At 45.6% G+C, this 13,757-nt stretch overlaps 1 protein-coding gene and 1 long non-coding RNA gene across 6 annotated transcripts in view; both read left to right on the forward strand.

The window, feature by feature from the left end:
• The window catches only part of KCTD15 (potassium channel tetramerization domain containing 15), a 65,823-nt gene extending 60,048 nt beyond the window's left edge, over nt 1-5,775 (forward strand). For all 5 annotated transcript variants that reach the window (XM_081203399.1, XM_081203398.1, XM_081203401.1 and 2 more), the window contains exon 5: nt 4,708-5,775. In XM_081203399.1, the coding sequence (XP_081059525.1) occupies nt 4,708-4,863 (156 nt within the window). In that variant the 3' untranslated portion in view covers nt 4,864-5,775. The remainder of the gene's footprint in view (nt 1-4,707) is intronic.
• The window catches only part of LOC308592139, a 72,252-nt gene extending 63,605 nt beyond the window's left edge, over nt 1-8,647 (forward strand). Inside the window, exon 2 of the long non-coding RNA XR_014010392.1 lies at nt 7,820-8,647. This is a non-coding gene — a long non-coding RNA (uncharacterized lncRNA). The remainder of the gene's footprint in view (nt 1-7,819) is intronic.
• Nucleotides 8,648-13,757: the final 5,110 nt, after the last annotated feature.

Here is a 13,757-nt window from a genome sequence, read left to right on the forward strand (position 1 = left end):
CAGTGAAACATGCGTCAAGGGGAAGCGTGCTCTGGGTTGCTTGCAGCCTAAAAGTGTGGCAAGGGAAGGGCACATAAGAAGAGGCTGCTGGATCAGCCAAATGGCCCCTGCAGAGAGCATCCTGTTCTCACATTGCCCAACCAGATACTTCTTCTGGGAAACCCACAAGCAGGACCCAATCAGAAGAGCACTGCCCACTCCTGTGGTTTGCAGCAGCTAGTATTCAGAAGCATATCTGTCTGACTGTGGTCACAAAACATGAATTAAAGTATTCAAATGCCCTGAGTTGCTGAATCAGCCATATTCATAGGCCACGGTGGGGTTGGGGGAGGTCCTCAACCATGTTCCTTCTTGCTTACAAATGAAATAAAATCAGACCAAACAGGTACGGAATCATTCTTCTTTCTTTCACATCTAAGGACTCTCAGCTTATTCGTTAGTTTTTCCAGCATGTACCAAGTAGTAAGGTGGGCCATGTCTAATTTTCTCCAAAACTGTGTGATGGTCATTCCGGGTGCTTTAAGCAGGTGCACTGTTATCTCTTCTCCCCATCCCTCCTTTCATTTTTTTAATCTTTACCCGAAAAGGGGCATTTTTTTCTTTCTAGGCCTTTTGCTCATTCTCCCTCGGGTCCTTTCACATTCTTGCATTGCGAAGTGATACAAGATCAGGGCAGAAGTCAGGGGAACGAGGCAGATGTTTGCCTCCTCGAACACTGTCCCAGGGCCAGTCAATGCTCGCAGGGTTCAAGAGAAGCCATGAGAAGAGATCAAAGCTCAGCTTTGCCTGGCATGACTTGGGAAGCCCAAGTGACTGGCGGAAAGGAGGCCTGTCTGTTGCCTACCAAAAGAAAGTGAAATGGAGACTTTGGAATTGAAAGCAGGAGGGAGAAAGGAAAGGATGGAGGAGTTCACCGAAATATTTATAATCACCTCTGGCAAACCATATAATCTGTGCTCTGTAGGGGGATTTGGTAGGTCTAGGATTCTGGGGAGAGCACTGAACCTATGTATTTAAGAAGAGTCCTGCTGGATCAGGCCAATGGCCAATCTAATCCAGCACCCTGTTCTCTCAGCGGTCAGCCAGATGCCTGTTGGAAACTTGCAAGCAGTCACTTTTCATTCCCCAGCCCTCAACTGCAAAAAGGTTCCCAGCCTTCCTGCTTTAGTATATTGGCAGCCAGAGCAGTGTTGGGGAGACATGGAATGAGGTGTATCGCTTTTGACACAACGGCAGCTTGTATTATTTGATAATCCCCTTGTCATGTGTCGCTACATTGCTTATGAATGTTGTATTCTGGACTAACTGAATTGCCTCGTTTGTTCTTAAGTTGTTGAACCAAGCATTTATTTATAAGCCTGTTGTAGCATTTTATTGTCAGAGAATGTTCATCTTGCTTGGCTGTCCTTTGAAACAGTGACATTTGCGCTTCGTATTATATTTCTTCATTCAGCACATAGTTTAACGATGGGACCCACTGGAGGGAGCAATGGCCACCAAAAGAGGGTTGGATGAATACATGGAGGAGAGGGCTATTGATATCTACTAGCCACAATCCCTATGCTCGCCAGTGTGGTGTAGTGGTTAAGAGCGATAGACTCGTAATCTGGTGAACTGGGTTCGATTCCCCGCTCCTCCACATGCAGCTGCTGGGTGACCTTGGGCCAGTCACACTTCTCTGAAGTCTCTCAGCCCCACTCACCTCACAGAGTGTTTGTTGTGGGGGAGGAAGGGAAAGGAGAATGTTAGCCGCTTTGAGGCTCCTTCAGGTAGTGATAAAACGGGATATCAAATTCAAACGCTTCTTCTTCTTCGGAGGCAGAAATGTTTTTGAATACCAATTACTGGGGACCACAAGAGGGGAGAGGGCTCTAGTGCTGGGGTTCTGCTCATGGGATTCCCATTGGGACACCTGGTTGGCCACTGTGAGAACAGGATGCTGAACTCAATGGGCCTTTGGCCTGATCCAACAGGCTCTTCTCATGGATGCAGGGGGAAAACACCCAGTTTGGAGCCAAGTAGGAGCTTGCAGTTCTGCTGGGCCATGGAGGTGTCCTTGAACCCCTTCAGAGCTCAGGTTGATACCACAAACCAGGTGGCATCCCAGAGGTGGAGTGCTGAGCAGCCATTCTGACTGGCTGCCCAGTTGAGATTAGCGGTGAGGACTTACTTTAGGTGGCTGAAGGGCACGGGCAGGAATATAAACACAGGCACATTAACAGCACACATACACCCTGAATACCCCAACCTGTTTGGTAGGAAAATCCCTTAGCGGCCAGAATGGTTACACCAGTAAAGAAGATGCTCATAACAGCCTGCTGCTTTTTCTCCCCCCATCTAGCACAGCATATTAATGATGAGTTATGGCCTCATTTTATGATGACTGAAGCCCCAACGTTGCTTTTCCTTAAGAGGTAGCATCAATATCACTACCAGCCAGTATTTTACTCCATAATGTACTGAACTGCCCTGCAGAGTGCTTGTTTGTTTGATTAATATTTGGGTTTTTCTGCAGAGGTTTGCTGTAAGCAAGACTTTAATCACGCTGCAGTCATTTAGGAATAAGTTATAGAATTATCGCTGCATAATATGCTGGGAGATCCTGAAAAGACCAGAAATGTATCATGCAGAGTCTAGCTGGCTCTCGGGGGTCCTTTTCACCACCTCTGGACCACGAGACCAAAATACTTTGCAGGGCAACACGCACAAATGAAATAGCGCCCAGATAGCGTCCATCTGCAGGAAGCTGAGATGGCTTTGAAAAAGGAAAGCCAGTGAGTAGGGCTGGATACAGAAGGCATGAGCTCAAGTGTGTCTTCAGCTGTGGACAAAATGGATAGCAATTTATAAGTCAGACTCCATCCCTGAGCATCACGTTCTTCCTAAAGTTGGCCTGTTTCACAGGGTTGTCGTCTGGCTGGACAAGGAAACATTGTGCATAGAAGGCCATGGGGAGACCAGCCTGGCCCCACCCATTAGCCAGTGGAGCTCCAAGGCTGCTTTCCTCCTCCCAACCCATTCCTATTTCCTTTTGTGTCGAGGCTCTTACATTGTGAGTATGTAGTCAGTGACAGCATTCGGAAGAAATTCAGGTAATTTCTTCAAATTTAGGTAATAATACAAACCTTTAGCCACAGGGGGAAAGTTGAGCTACAAATCGCCTTTGTCTAACATTTTACTTCAGTGACAACTTTACTGTATAATGTGGGGCTTTCCTAAGGGTGAAATTAGATGTGATGTGGAAGCTCCAAACAAGCAGCTGCGCAGAGTGTTGCATCCAACTTAACTCACCCCTTCCCCAAAACTGCTATTAGCCACAGGCTTCTTATCTTCAATGTGTGAACTACCCCATCTCGTCTAGAGGCAGCACCCAGGGCAATTTTGATCAGGGCCACAGTGCAGCAAGAAACCCCCTTTTTGGACATGCTGCACCCCTGATCTAATCCCCCACCCAAGGCTGCTGTTTTTGGGGAAAGAAAAAGAGCCGGGACGTTCGTTTTATCACCCTTATGTCATCTCTGCTTTGATCCTTACCCTGAGTCAGACTGCTGGTCCATCTTATTTAATATTGACTGTCACTAGCTCTCTAAAGCAGGCTTTGCCAACCTGGTGCCCCCTTGATCTTTCAGGCTACAATTCCCTTCAGCCTCAGCCAGTGCAGCTGTTTGCCTTGGGCCGGCCATTTTCTGTTTTCAGAGTCTAAGGCTGCATTCACATGGCAGTTTTATACCATTTTCTCACCGTTTCCCTAACTGTTAATTTCTGAATTGTATTTGCACTTTCGCACAGCAATACAAGCCACTTCCAGAAAACTAATGGGATTTAGGGCAAGCTTAGCACTCATTTCCATGTTACTTGATTCCTAAAAAAAAAAAAATTATGCTTGGAGCCCCTTTAACCCAGAATATCATGGGAGTAAAGTGATGAAATTTAGGGCCGTATAGCGGCATACATTTTTTCTCCCTGCTGCTTTAATGGGGGAAGAGAAGCACACGCCTGTGTGGAAAGGGTTGGGGGAGCAGCGACATTGTCCAGTGTGGTTTGCTGTTGTGCCCCCCCCCCAACACGCCCACTGGTGTGAATGAAATTTAGCTCAACCTGCTGGTGTATCGGTAAAAAAATAATAATCATAACACAATTCACAATTTCAAAACACACCAAGTACTGCAGTATGAAAGGACCACAGGACTAGCATATTAATCAGGAAAACAAATGCAATGTTCCCCGTGCCTGAAATGCACCCCTAGTTGACATGTGCGGAGTCCTATATGTGGGGCTGCACAGAGACTTCAGCAAAGAAATACAATGGTACCTTGGGTTAAGAACTTAATTCGTTCTGGAGGTCCATTCTTAACCTGAAACTGTTCTTAACCTGAAGCACCACTTTAGCTAAAGGGGCTTCCCGCTGCCACTGCACTGCCACCATGTGATTTCTGTTCTCATCCTGAAGCAAAGTTCTTAACCCGAGGTACTATTTCTGGGTTACCGGAGTCTCTAACCTGAAGCGTCTGTAACCCGAGGTACCACTGTAACTGCGTAACCTTTGCACTGTCACCCATTAACCGCATTGCGTGTCCTGGCTTTCACGGGTGGATATAGGACTCGTACTTTCAGTTCAGTTCAGTGGGATTCCTTTGGTTCTTTCAGAGTCATGAGCACATTTGATACGGAGCCTTCTCCAATATTAACTGGTGCTTTCCCCCTCAGGTGCTTGAACGGTTGTTCCAGAAGGGCTTCAACGTGGCGGCGTCCTGTGGAGGAGGCGTGGATTCCTCTCAGTTCAGCGAATATGTACTATGTCGTGAGGACAGGAGACTGCAGCCCAACACCACAATCAGGATAAAGCAAGAGCCCCTGGACTAAAGACACCCCCCTTTCCCCCTTCCTTTGTGAACGTAGAAGTGTTTTTAATAGTCTCGTGTGGAAACACTAAGGATTTGCAAGACAGTATTAACCTGGGCGACGTTGCCCGACTGGTATCTCTCTGAAACTACCTGTCACCATTGCCAGCCATGAACTCTTTATCTGGAAGCAAAAAGACAGCATACAAAATAATAATAATAATAATAATGATAATAATAATAATAATTTCATTTGTTTTATTAGTCAACTGCTGGGCGGCATGCCCAGCATCGTGAAGTTTTGTGGGATTGTCCTCTCGGCAGGAAAGCGTGCGGAATGGAGACAAAGCTTCAGTGAAGAACTGGCCTTTGATTGGACTTTGGTAGAAGGACCAATTTAACGCAATTCGAACATGCCCATTGAAGGAGTGCACCATCTGACTTTCTGGGGGACCTTCTCCTCCTCCCTTGGTGGGATCAAGGACATGGGAGCTGCCCAAAGGGAGATGGTATCGTGCCAAGTGTCTTCCCCGCCCCCCTGCCCCCAATGAATCCCATGTCCTCTCCTGTCTGACAGGCTTTTGCATCGCCATTTGTCCACCCCCGTTACCCTTCTGTGGTTGCCTTTGCGCATTGTATCAAATGGCTTATTTTTCTACGACGCTTCCAGTTGTCTGTGTACAGAAGCCACCCCAAACAGGGACCAATTTGTATTCTTCTGGTGCTGAATGAACTCTTTGCAAATTCTTTTCAGTCCCGCACAACCTACCTTTGAGATAAATGCAGTGGTTTGACGTTTGCTGCCTTGTCTGCCCACAACTGACGAGATTGAATTGCAGCAAAACATTTGCAAAAAGAAATCGGAAATGGAGACTCAAAGCAAGTTCCTAAATAAGATTGTTCAGCATTAAACAGGCACTGCCATGGAACTTGAGTTAAGGTTGTGGCGTTCTTTCATTCATCTCAGATTTTAAGTTTGGGGGTCATCCAGAAAGTGGAAATGGGCCATGCAGCTGCTACAACCTTTCTTTCCTCACTTAAAACCCAATGTTATTGTTGCTTTGAGAATATATAGGACACAAACAGAACACCTTTTCTGCCTGATTGAATCAGACCATTGTCTCATGAGCTCATTTCTCTGTGTGATGCATTGCAGCAGTCTTCACCAATGTGGTACCCTTCAGATGCCAACCATCCAGCAATGTTGATGGGAGTTGTTACCCAAAGGATGGGGAACCTAGTAACCTCCAAATGTTGTTGGACTTCAGCTCCCAGCATCCCTGATGTTGGCTATACTGGCTGGGGCTCATGGGGTTGGAGTCCAAAAACAGTTGGCAAGGGAGCACAGCTTTTCTGTTCCTGCATTATAATAAATGTTTTAAAAACTAATGTTGTTTGGGACTCCAGGTTCAGAAGATGTTAGCTTTCCATCACTCAGCAGAAATTGCATTTCAGCTTTGCAGATCTGATGACAGAAGCATGACAAATGAATGTGCAATCAACATGTGGGTGAGGAAAGCAGAATCACACCCATTGGCCCCACCCCTGACTTCCACTCACGGATTGTGGCTCATGAGGACTGTATATCCTGCAAAGGCTTAATTTAAAAGACAGCAGGCGGATCCCACAGCTGTGATCCTATTGATCGTATCCTGATTGCACAGGGCTCTATAATGGCAGGATTGGTGTTGCACTGTCAGATTAACTAAAAAAAGTAATTGGACTTGCAACACCCATGGAAACATTACAGGAGCTCCAGTGTCAGCAGACAACAGGAGGGTGGCTGGGTCCAAAGCCCTCCCAGTCCCACAAGGTTATAGAGATATTTAGTCACACTCTTGACTTATGGGAGGAAGGGTGAAAGATGAAGACAGCAATGTGAAGCATTTTTCTGCTTGAACCTGGCAGAGCATCGGATAAGGTGGTGGAACCACCTTGGCATCTCATCCATACGCCTTAGGATTGCACAGCAAGTGACATTGTTCATAGGCCACATTCGAACCACATGTTCAAAGCAGTATGATGCTACTTTAAACCATCACGGCTTCCCCCATAAATAATTATGGGAGCTTTGGTTTGTTAAGGGTGCTGAGAGTTGCAGGGAGACCCCTATTCCCCTCTCAGAGCTACAATTCTGGGAGTTCCCTGCGAAGATGGATGGACAGATGTTTAAGCCACTCTGGGAACTGTAACTTTCTGAGGGGAATAGGGGTCTGCTAACAACTCTTAGCCGCCCTTAGCAAATTACAACTCTCGGAATTCATGATTGTTTAAAGTGGTATCACAGTGATTTAAATCTATGCAGCAAATGTGGCCATAGAGTGAATTGGGGACTAAGAATTGCCTGCTCAAGGCCCCCTAACCTCTTCCCTTCCCCGAACTACAGATCCCAGGATTACCTGCTGAGAGGAAGCAGCCATTTAACCTTTTGCAGCTTGTAGCACAGATGTACCCTGCCCATGATACGCTGATTCCATTCAGAAGAAAATACAAAAGTACTCATAAGTCACAAATATCAAATTACATCTTTTCTGTAATATGCATAGGAAAAAAGGTGTTCTGATGCAGTAGACAGGACTGTGGCCAACCAAATTCTACTCGCTGATGAGCCTAAGTTAGTCATGTCAATCAATTTCAATGAGTCTACAGTACCTCTAGTTATGAACTTAATTCGTTCCGGAGGTCTGTTCTTAAGCTGAAACCGTTCTTATCCTGAGGTGCGCTTTCGCTAATGGGGCCTCCCGCTGCTCGTGCTCCTCTGGTGCATGATTTCCATTCACATCCCGGGGCAAAGTTCGCAACTTCCGGGTTAGCGGAATTCGTAACGTAAGGTTACCAGACGTCCCCGTTTCCCAGGGACAGTCCCCGGATTTACACATCAGTCCCCATACAAAATCCATTGAAGTTGAAAAGTGTCCCTGGATTCACTGAAAAAAATCTGGTAACCTTATCGTAACCCGAAGCTTTTGTAACCAGAGGTACCACTGTACTCTGAAGAGTATTAATATTTGATACACCCCTGATTGTTATGATTCTGTCCTTGGAAGTTGAAGGATATGTTGTAACAAGCTACCAGGAACCTACTCAGGACTCACTGGAATAAACAAGCATTGCTCCAGAGTTCAGCTGAACTCTTGGAGAACTCCCTCCTGTTGATTTCAGGGATGTTTCTACAGAACTGCAGCAAGGAGGTGCCAGTTCTTTGTACAACGTTGGGTTGCCAACCTTGTCGCTGCACTTTTAAGAGCAGTAGTTATAATATCAATCTCTCCATCTCCATCCTGTGAAAAGCCTCACCTGCTAACTTCTGTGGATCCAGTTGTTATTAAAAGACACAAGAACAGAACAGACCTGGGGGTGGGAGTGGGGTAGGTCAGTTGACAACTGTAGGTGGGTATTCTGAACACCAAGTCTTATTGATGCAGCTAAAGTTGAGTCTCCAGATCCAGTCATCTCTTTTTTCCAAATCTCCCCAAAAGCTATTATTGGTCTACGTTACCTATGCAGAACAATTGCTGCACCTGCAGAGAAACCTGCCACTGTAAAATGCATTTAATTAACATCTTTTCTACTTTTATGGCACTCTGAATAAAAAAAAAGACTACGTCCTAAGGCCATCATTTTTGTATGTAAGATGCCTGTTGAATTGTATAGTACTGTATACACTTAATATTGTATAACTTCCCTTGCCCTTACCTCAAGATTTTTGCAAAACTGAAGATCATTCTGTGAGTTTATAAACAATTTCTTTGCTGTTTATTATGTCACAGACATTCCTATAAAGACAAAGATCAAATATGCAGAAATCTTATTTTACTTTTACACATTTGTCAGCAAACCAGTTCAGCTTCTTTCACCTCGGAACCATCCGCTGAAAGTTTCCCTCACTGGAAACGAGAAGAGTAACTCCTGTTGCACATTCCCTGTTCATTTCCAGTGATGCTTGAGTAAAAGAATCTGGGGAATCATCCCCTCTGTCTTCGTACCAGACTGAGGAAAGCTTCAACTGTCAGTAACCCTTTCCCCAGAAAATTACATTTGTTCATTTTTTAATGGCAGGTTCCTTTCCTCAATTTGAGGATTTTTTCCCCAGTATACAATCTGAAGAATGTATCCTGTTTGGGAAACTAAAAAGTTGCAGAAGCTACATGATTTATGTCCCTCAACACAGAAATTTGGGACATTGGGGTTTTTTTTAAAACAAAAGGATACGTACTCAAAACTTCCAGAGGTAGCCCTTGCAGCAAAACAACAACAGAGAGTCTTGTAGCATCTTAAAGATGGTATGAGCTGTTGTTGATTTAGTTATTACATTTGTGTCCCACTTTTCCAATAAGCATCTCCCCCTCCCCATTTTTATCACAACAGCCCTGTGAGGTCAGACCAAGTCACCCAGTGGTCTTGTGCCAGTCTGAGGATTTGAACCCTGGACTCCCAGATCCTAACCCAGCATTCTAACCACTACACCACAGTGGCGTAGTGGACCAGAGTCCACTTCAGACTCAAGGTAATACCCTATGCATCTAATAAAGTGGACTCTGGTCCACAAAAAGCTTTAGGCCGACAGAAATTTGTCTGAATTATCCTTACTGAATAAGTGAGGGTTTTCATTGAGGAACTTTCTTTGCATCTACAGGTGACTTTCTGTCAAGACTAGTATGCAATTTGTACAGCGGTGATGGTGGTGGGGAGTCAGAACTGTTGCACTATATTCCATTCAAGTCCTGGGCACAAACTCCTGTGAAAATGTTGAGGCAGCAGTAAAAAAAAAGATGAAGTATGGAAGTATGATGGGGGGGGCGTGGGAGAGAGAGACCAAGTGAGATGGATCCTGTCAGCTGAGCCAGAAGCAGAACTAAGGCTGGAAAATCATAACCTGCCCCAAGTTTAGCCAAGAGGCCCATACTTTATTTGGTCACTTAGGCCAGCTCCATATGATCTCCCAAACAGGCATGGGATCAATCAGAATCTTGCAGAATCTTAGCTCTGTATTTGCAACAGGGAAGATACGTATGACCATGTGTGAAGATCTGTTTTTCTGGGTGTACAAGCGCTGAGAATCTGCTCCCAATTACAGCTCCCAACATGAGATGCGCATCCAACCTCATGCAATACCTTCCCTTTCTCACCATTTAGGTAAAACGTCATGTGTGAAGTGGCCCCAAGCCTTCATACTTTTCTCAGAAGGCCCTTTCAAAATATTTGCAGCCCTACTTTATTTCATTTTGATGTCCGCAGGGTTTTTGGGGGGTGTTTTTTTTAAAAAAGTATTTCCATGAATCAGCTTCAGTTACTTGTTCAGTTTGGGGAAGGTGGCACCATAAATGGTTCCAGCCGATGGAAAAGTTTGAGCCATGACATCATGGCACTTACTTGCAAAACAGCAGTTTAAAAGGGGGGGATGCCATGTGGAAGCAATCACTGCGCTGGGAGACGGAGGCCCTCCCTAGAAAAGAAAACTTAACATTGGGATGTCTTTTTTCACTTAGAGATTTCAGGTTGCCGAATTGAAGTTTGTTTCAGTTGCATGTGGTTTTTTTTAAAAAAAATAATATTGTGCATTTTAGAACAGCAATATCAGTGGCAGCTGCCCCCGTCCTTTTCTTCCTCTCCATTGTTACACCGCAGCAGACTGCGCCCTACAAAACAAAGAGAACCGCCAGGCTGCATCTCTAACCCAACTGGTGCTGAGAGAGCAGGGGCATCTGAGTTTGAAGGCAAACAAAGAGTAATTGAATCCGACTTGGAACCATGCAGATTGGATGCCTTTTTTTGCTGAGCACGAGGTCCGAAAAACAGGTATTCCACCCCCCACCCCACCTCCGCTTCCCTAGGTCCTGTTCTTCAAGCTGTTGCAACAGAATGAGCACCTCGAATGAGCACTTTGGGTGGCAGCCCTGTTAGGAGTACCAGTGATGTGCTGCATTGTTCAAGAGCAACGGTCCCTCGCAATGGTGTGACGGATGTTGGACACTGCTTTCTCCATTTGCACAGAAGCATAGCCAGCTCCTGTCTTTGGGGAAGACACCCTCCACGGACACCCTTCCCTCAACAAGGTCGGCCTCCTCGCTGCCATGATCATTCTCCGTTGCTGCCCCTCCATTTGCTCATTGCTACTGCCAGCTTGCTGGCTGGGCTGGGCAGAGAGCTAGTGAACAGGGCAGGGTGTGGTCTCCACTCCTCCCTCCCAGCGCCAAGCCTTATCTGAGCCAGAGCGAGAGGCAGGTGAACAAGCAAGTAGGTTGCAGAGGTGAAGAAAAGGAGCAGAACCAGGTTGGCAGTGGGGCTCTTCTCAGTGGTCCAGCTGCCAGGGTGTGCCACTCACCCACCCAGCCTGACCATGTTACCCCTGCGTAGCTCTCTTGGGCAAGAGCATCACTTCCCCATTCCCCTCCTCTTAAGATAAAGGAAAAGGAAACATTTTGCTGGGCATCTTGGGAAAATCTGCTTTAAGCCAGAAACGGCGGGAGTTAATTGGCTGCGTAAACAGCATCCATGTTTGTTGACAGCTTTATGGCATGTTTGGCGAGAGCAATGGCAGAACGTTCAGAGCTCTGAGTTATTAATACATCTTTGTGGGTATTCTGTTAATATTTTAACACGAAATGTTTTTGATCATTGCTTATGACTACACGACAATGTAAAGCGAGTCACTTCTGATGAATTATTTGTCACTCCAGTGTGTTCTTTCAGTAAACTGTTTTATTTCTTTGCCAAACATGTACAGACAAGGCGTTTTAAGTTTAGTCCAAATGGAGGCATTTCCAGTAATGTAAAGGAAAAAAACATCAAGACAACTTAAAACTAATAAACAGAAGGAGTTTGTAAACACTATGTACAAACAATCAATATATTTAAAGGAGAATTTTGTATTTCCTGGTCATACGAAGCGTCATTTGGGCAAATAGATGTTACTTCTACTTTTCCCTTTTTTGTTGCTTGTCATCTGTTTGTTTCAAGCTGTAACAAAAAAAAAAAAACATACTTTCCCCACAGCCCTCCTGAAAATTAATAATTATGGGGGCCGGTGCACCTCGCTATGGAGGGCATCCCATAACCTGGGAACCACAGTCAAAAAGGCCCTGTGAACCATCAGTCTTATCCAGCAGGGCTCTTTCTATGCTCTTTAGTAGTTAATAATATTATTTTTAATTTATTCATTACTTGCTCTTCACCCTAAGGTCCCAGAGCACGTTACAGTATTAAAACACAATGTTAAAAGCAATTTAAAGCAATTTACAACCATCAAAATATGGTGCATCCTAAAAACATACACCTCAAGTGTCAAAAGCCAGAGTAAAGAAATGCAGCTTCAGCATCCTTCAGAAGCCGTACCATGAAGGTGTTGGTCGCAGCTCTCTGGAGAGGGAGTTCCACAGCTTAGGAGCCACTACAGAGAAGGCCCTTTCCCAGGAGGCCACCCACCATGCCCATGAGGGCAGAGGAACTACCCCTGTGGATTTCAGCACATGAGAGTGTCTGCAGGGAGTAAGGAGTTATTTGAGGTACTACAGAACTACCAGCCCTGTGCCACAGCCCCCTGAAATGTTCTCTCCCCCACCCCAATCATTTATCTTTCAGTCATAGTCCCCCAAGATTCTGGTCATTCTTAGCCAGCCAGCAAAGGGCTGGGTTGGTGCTGCCCTCAGTAGTTTACCAGCCAAAGCTCTGCACAAGATGGAGCCTTGTGGGCTGGGCTGGCTTCACACATGCCCTCCAACATTCCCCTGATGAAAAGCGGTATGCATATCTTTTGATGCCACACTGTCAAAACTGTGAGAGCACAACACCACTGCAAGCATATCCCCAGGACAATGCGGGATCAAATCAGAACTCCGGGTGGCTTCTGTAATTCTGGGAATGTCCCCCGAAAATAGAGATGGTTGGAGGGTATGGCTGCACAACCCTCACTGGCTGCATCCTAGCAAGCCCCATCCAGTTTTCGGGCAACACAGCCTCGCCCCTCTTCTTCTCGCCTAAGGAGGTGAAAAACCAGTTTTATTGTGTCCAGTGGAGAAACGATGGCTGCAGTTTGGAAGGAAAAGTGAGTGGAGCTCTATTGGCCTTCAGAAAGGCTCCACTATCAACAGTTACTAGTTAATGGATAATAGAAATTCTGCACACAAAAATTGTTGATTTCTGTAGCTGGAAATCCTTGTGCCTCCTGTGATTTCACCCGATAAAAAACACATGCTTTCAAGCTTATATTTGCAGGACCAGAAGAAGAAGAAGAAGGCTGAGATTCTTGGGAAACTGAAATCTGTGATTAATGACAGGTTTTGGCTTCGTGCATAGTTGTATCTCTCACCAACATAGCCATCCTTCCCAGTAGTTGTTTGCCCCAGCATTCTCTGAGCTGCTAGCCCTGGATTTTAATGGAGGGTCCACCCTAGATTACGGGCTATGGGGAGCATTCCCACAAATCGGGTGTGCCCTGCATTTCTGCTTTTGAAAGCACATCTCAATACTGCAGCTTGGAAGATTCCAGCCTTCTTCAGGCATTCAAAAAGAACACGAGAGCTCAAACTAGCAGGGGTACACACATTGACTGTGCAGATCCAATGTGCAGGAACATTATGAGGAGGGGCACCCATGTCCACTCCTCCTCCTCAGTTTGAGCATTAGAGAGCTTCTGAAACCCCTCCTTCCTTCTGTTGCCTTGTTCTCCATAGATCCCAATCGTGTTGCTGCTTTCAGAAGACACAGCACCAGGGAATAATACTATTTTTAAAAATCCTATTCATTTGACTAACCAGCTGCTCCAAATGTGCAAAAGGCTGAGTAGCTTTGGAGAACAATTGGTCACGACTCAAGGTAATTCAGCTGGGACACAGAAGCACACATTTCATGTGCTTAGGATTTCATTCGGCATATGAGCACCAAGCTGCGCCTGGAGAAGTCCCCAGTGGAAGTCCC

This window comes from Podarcis bocagei (assembly GCF_964188305.1).
Source record: "Podarcis bocagei genome assembly, chromosome: 7".
Lineage (NCBI taxonomy): Eukaryota > Metazoa > Chordata > Lepidosauria > Squamata > Lacertidae > Podarcis > Podarcis bocagei.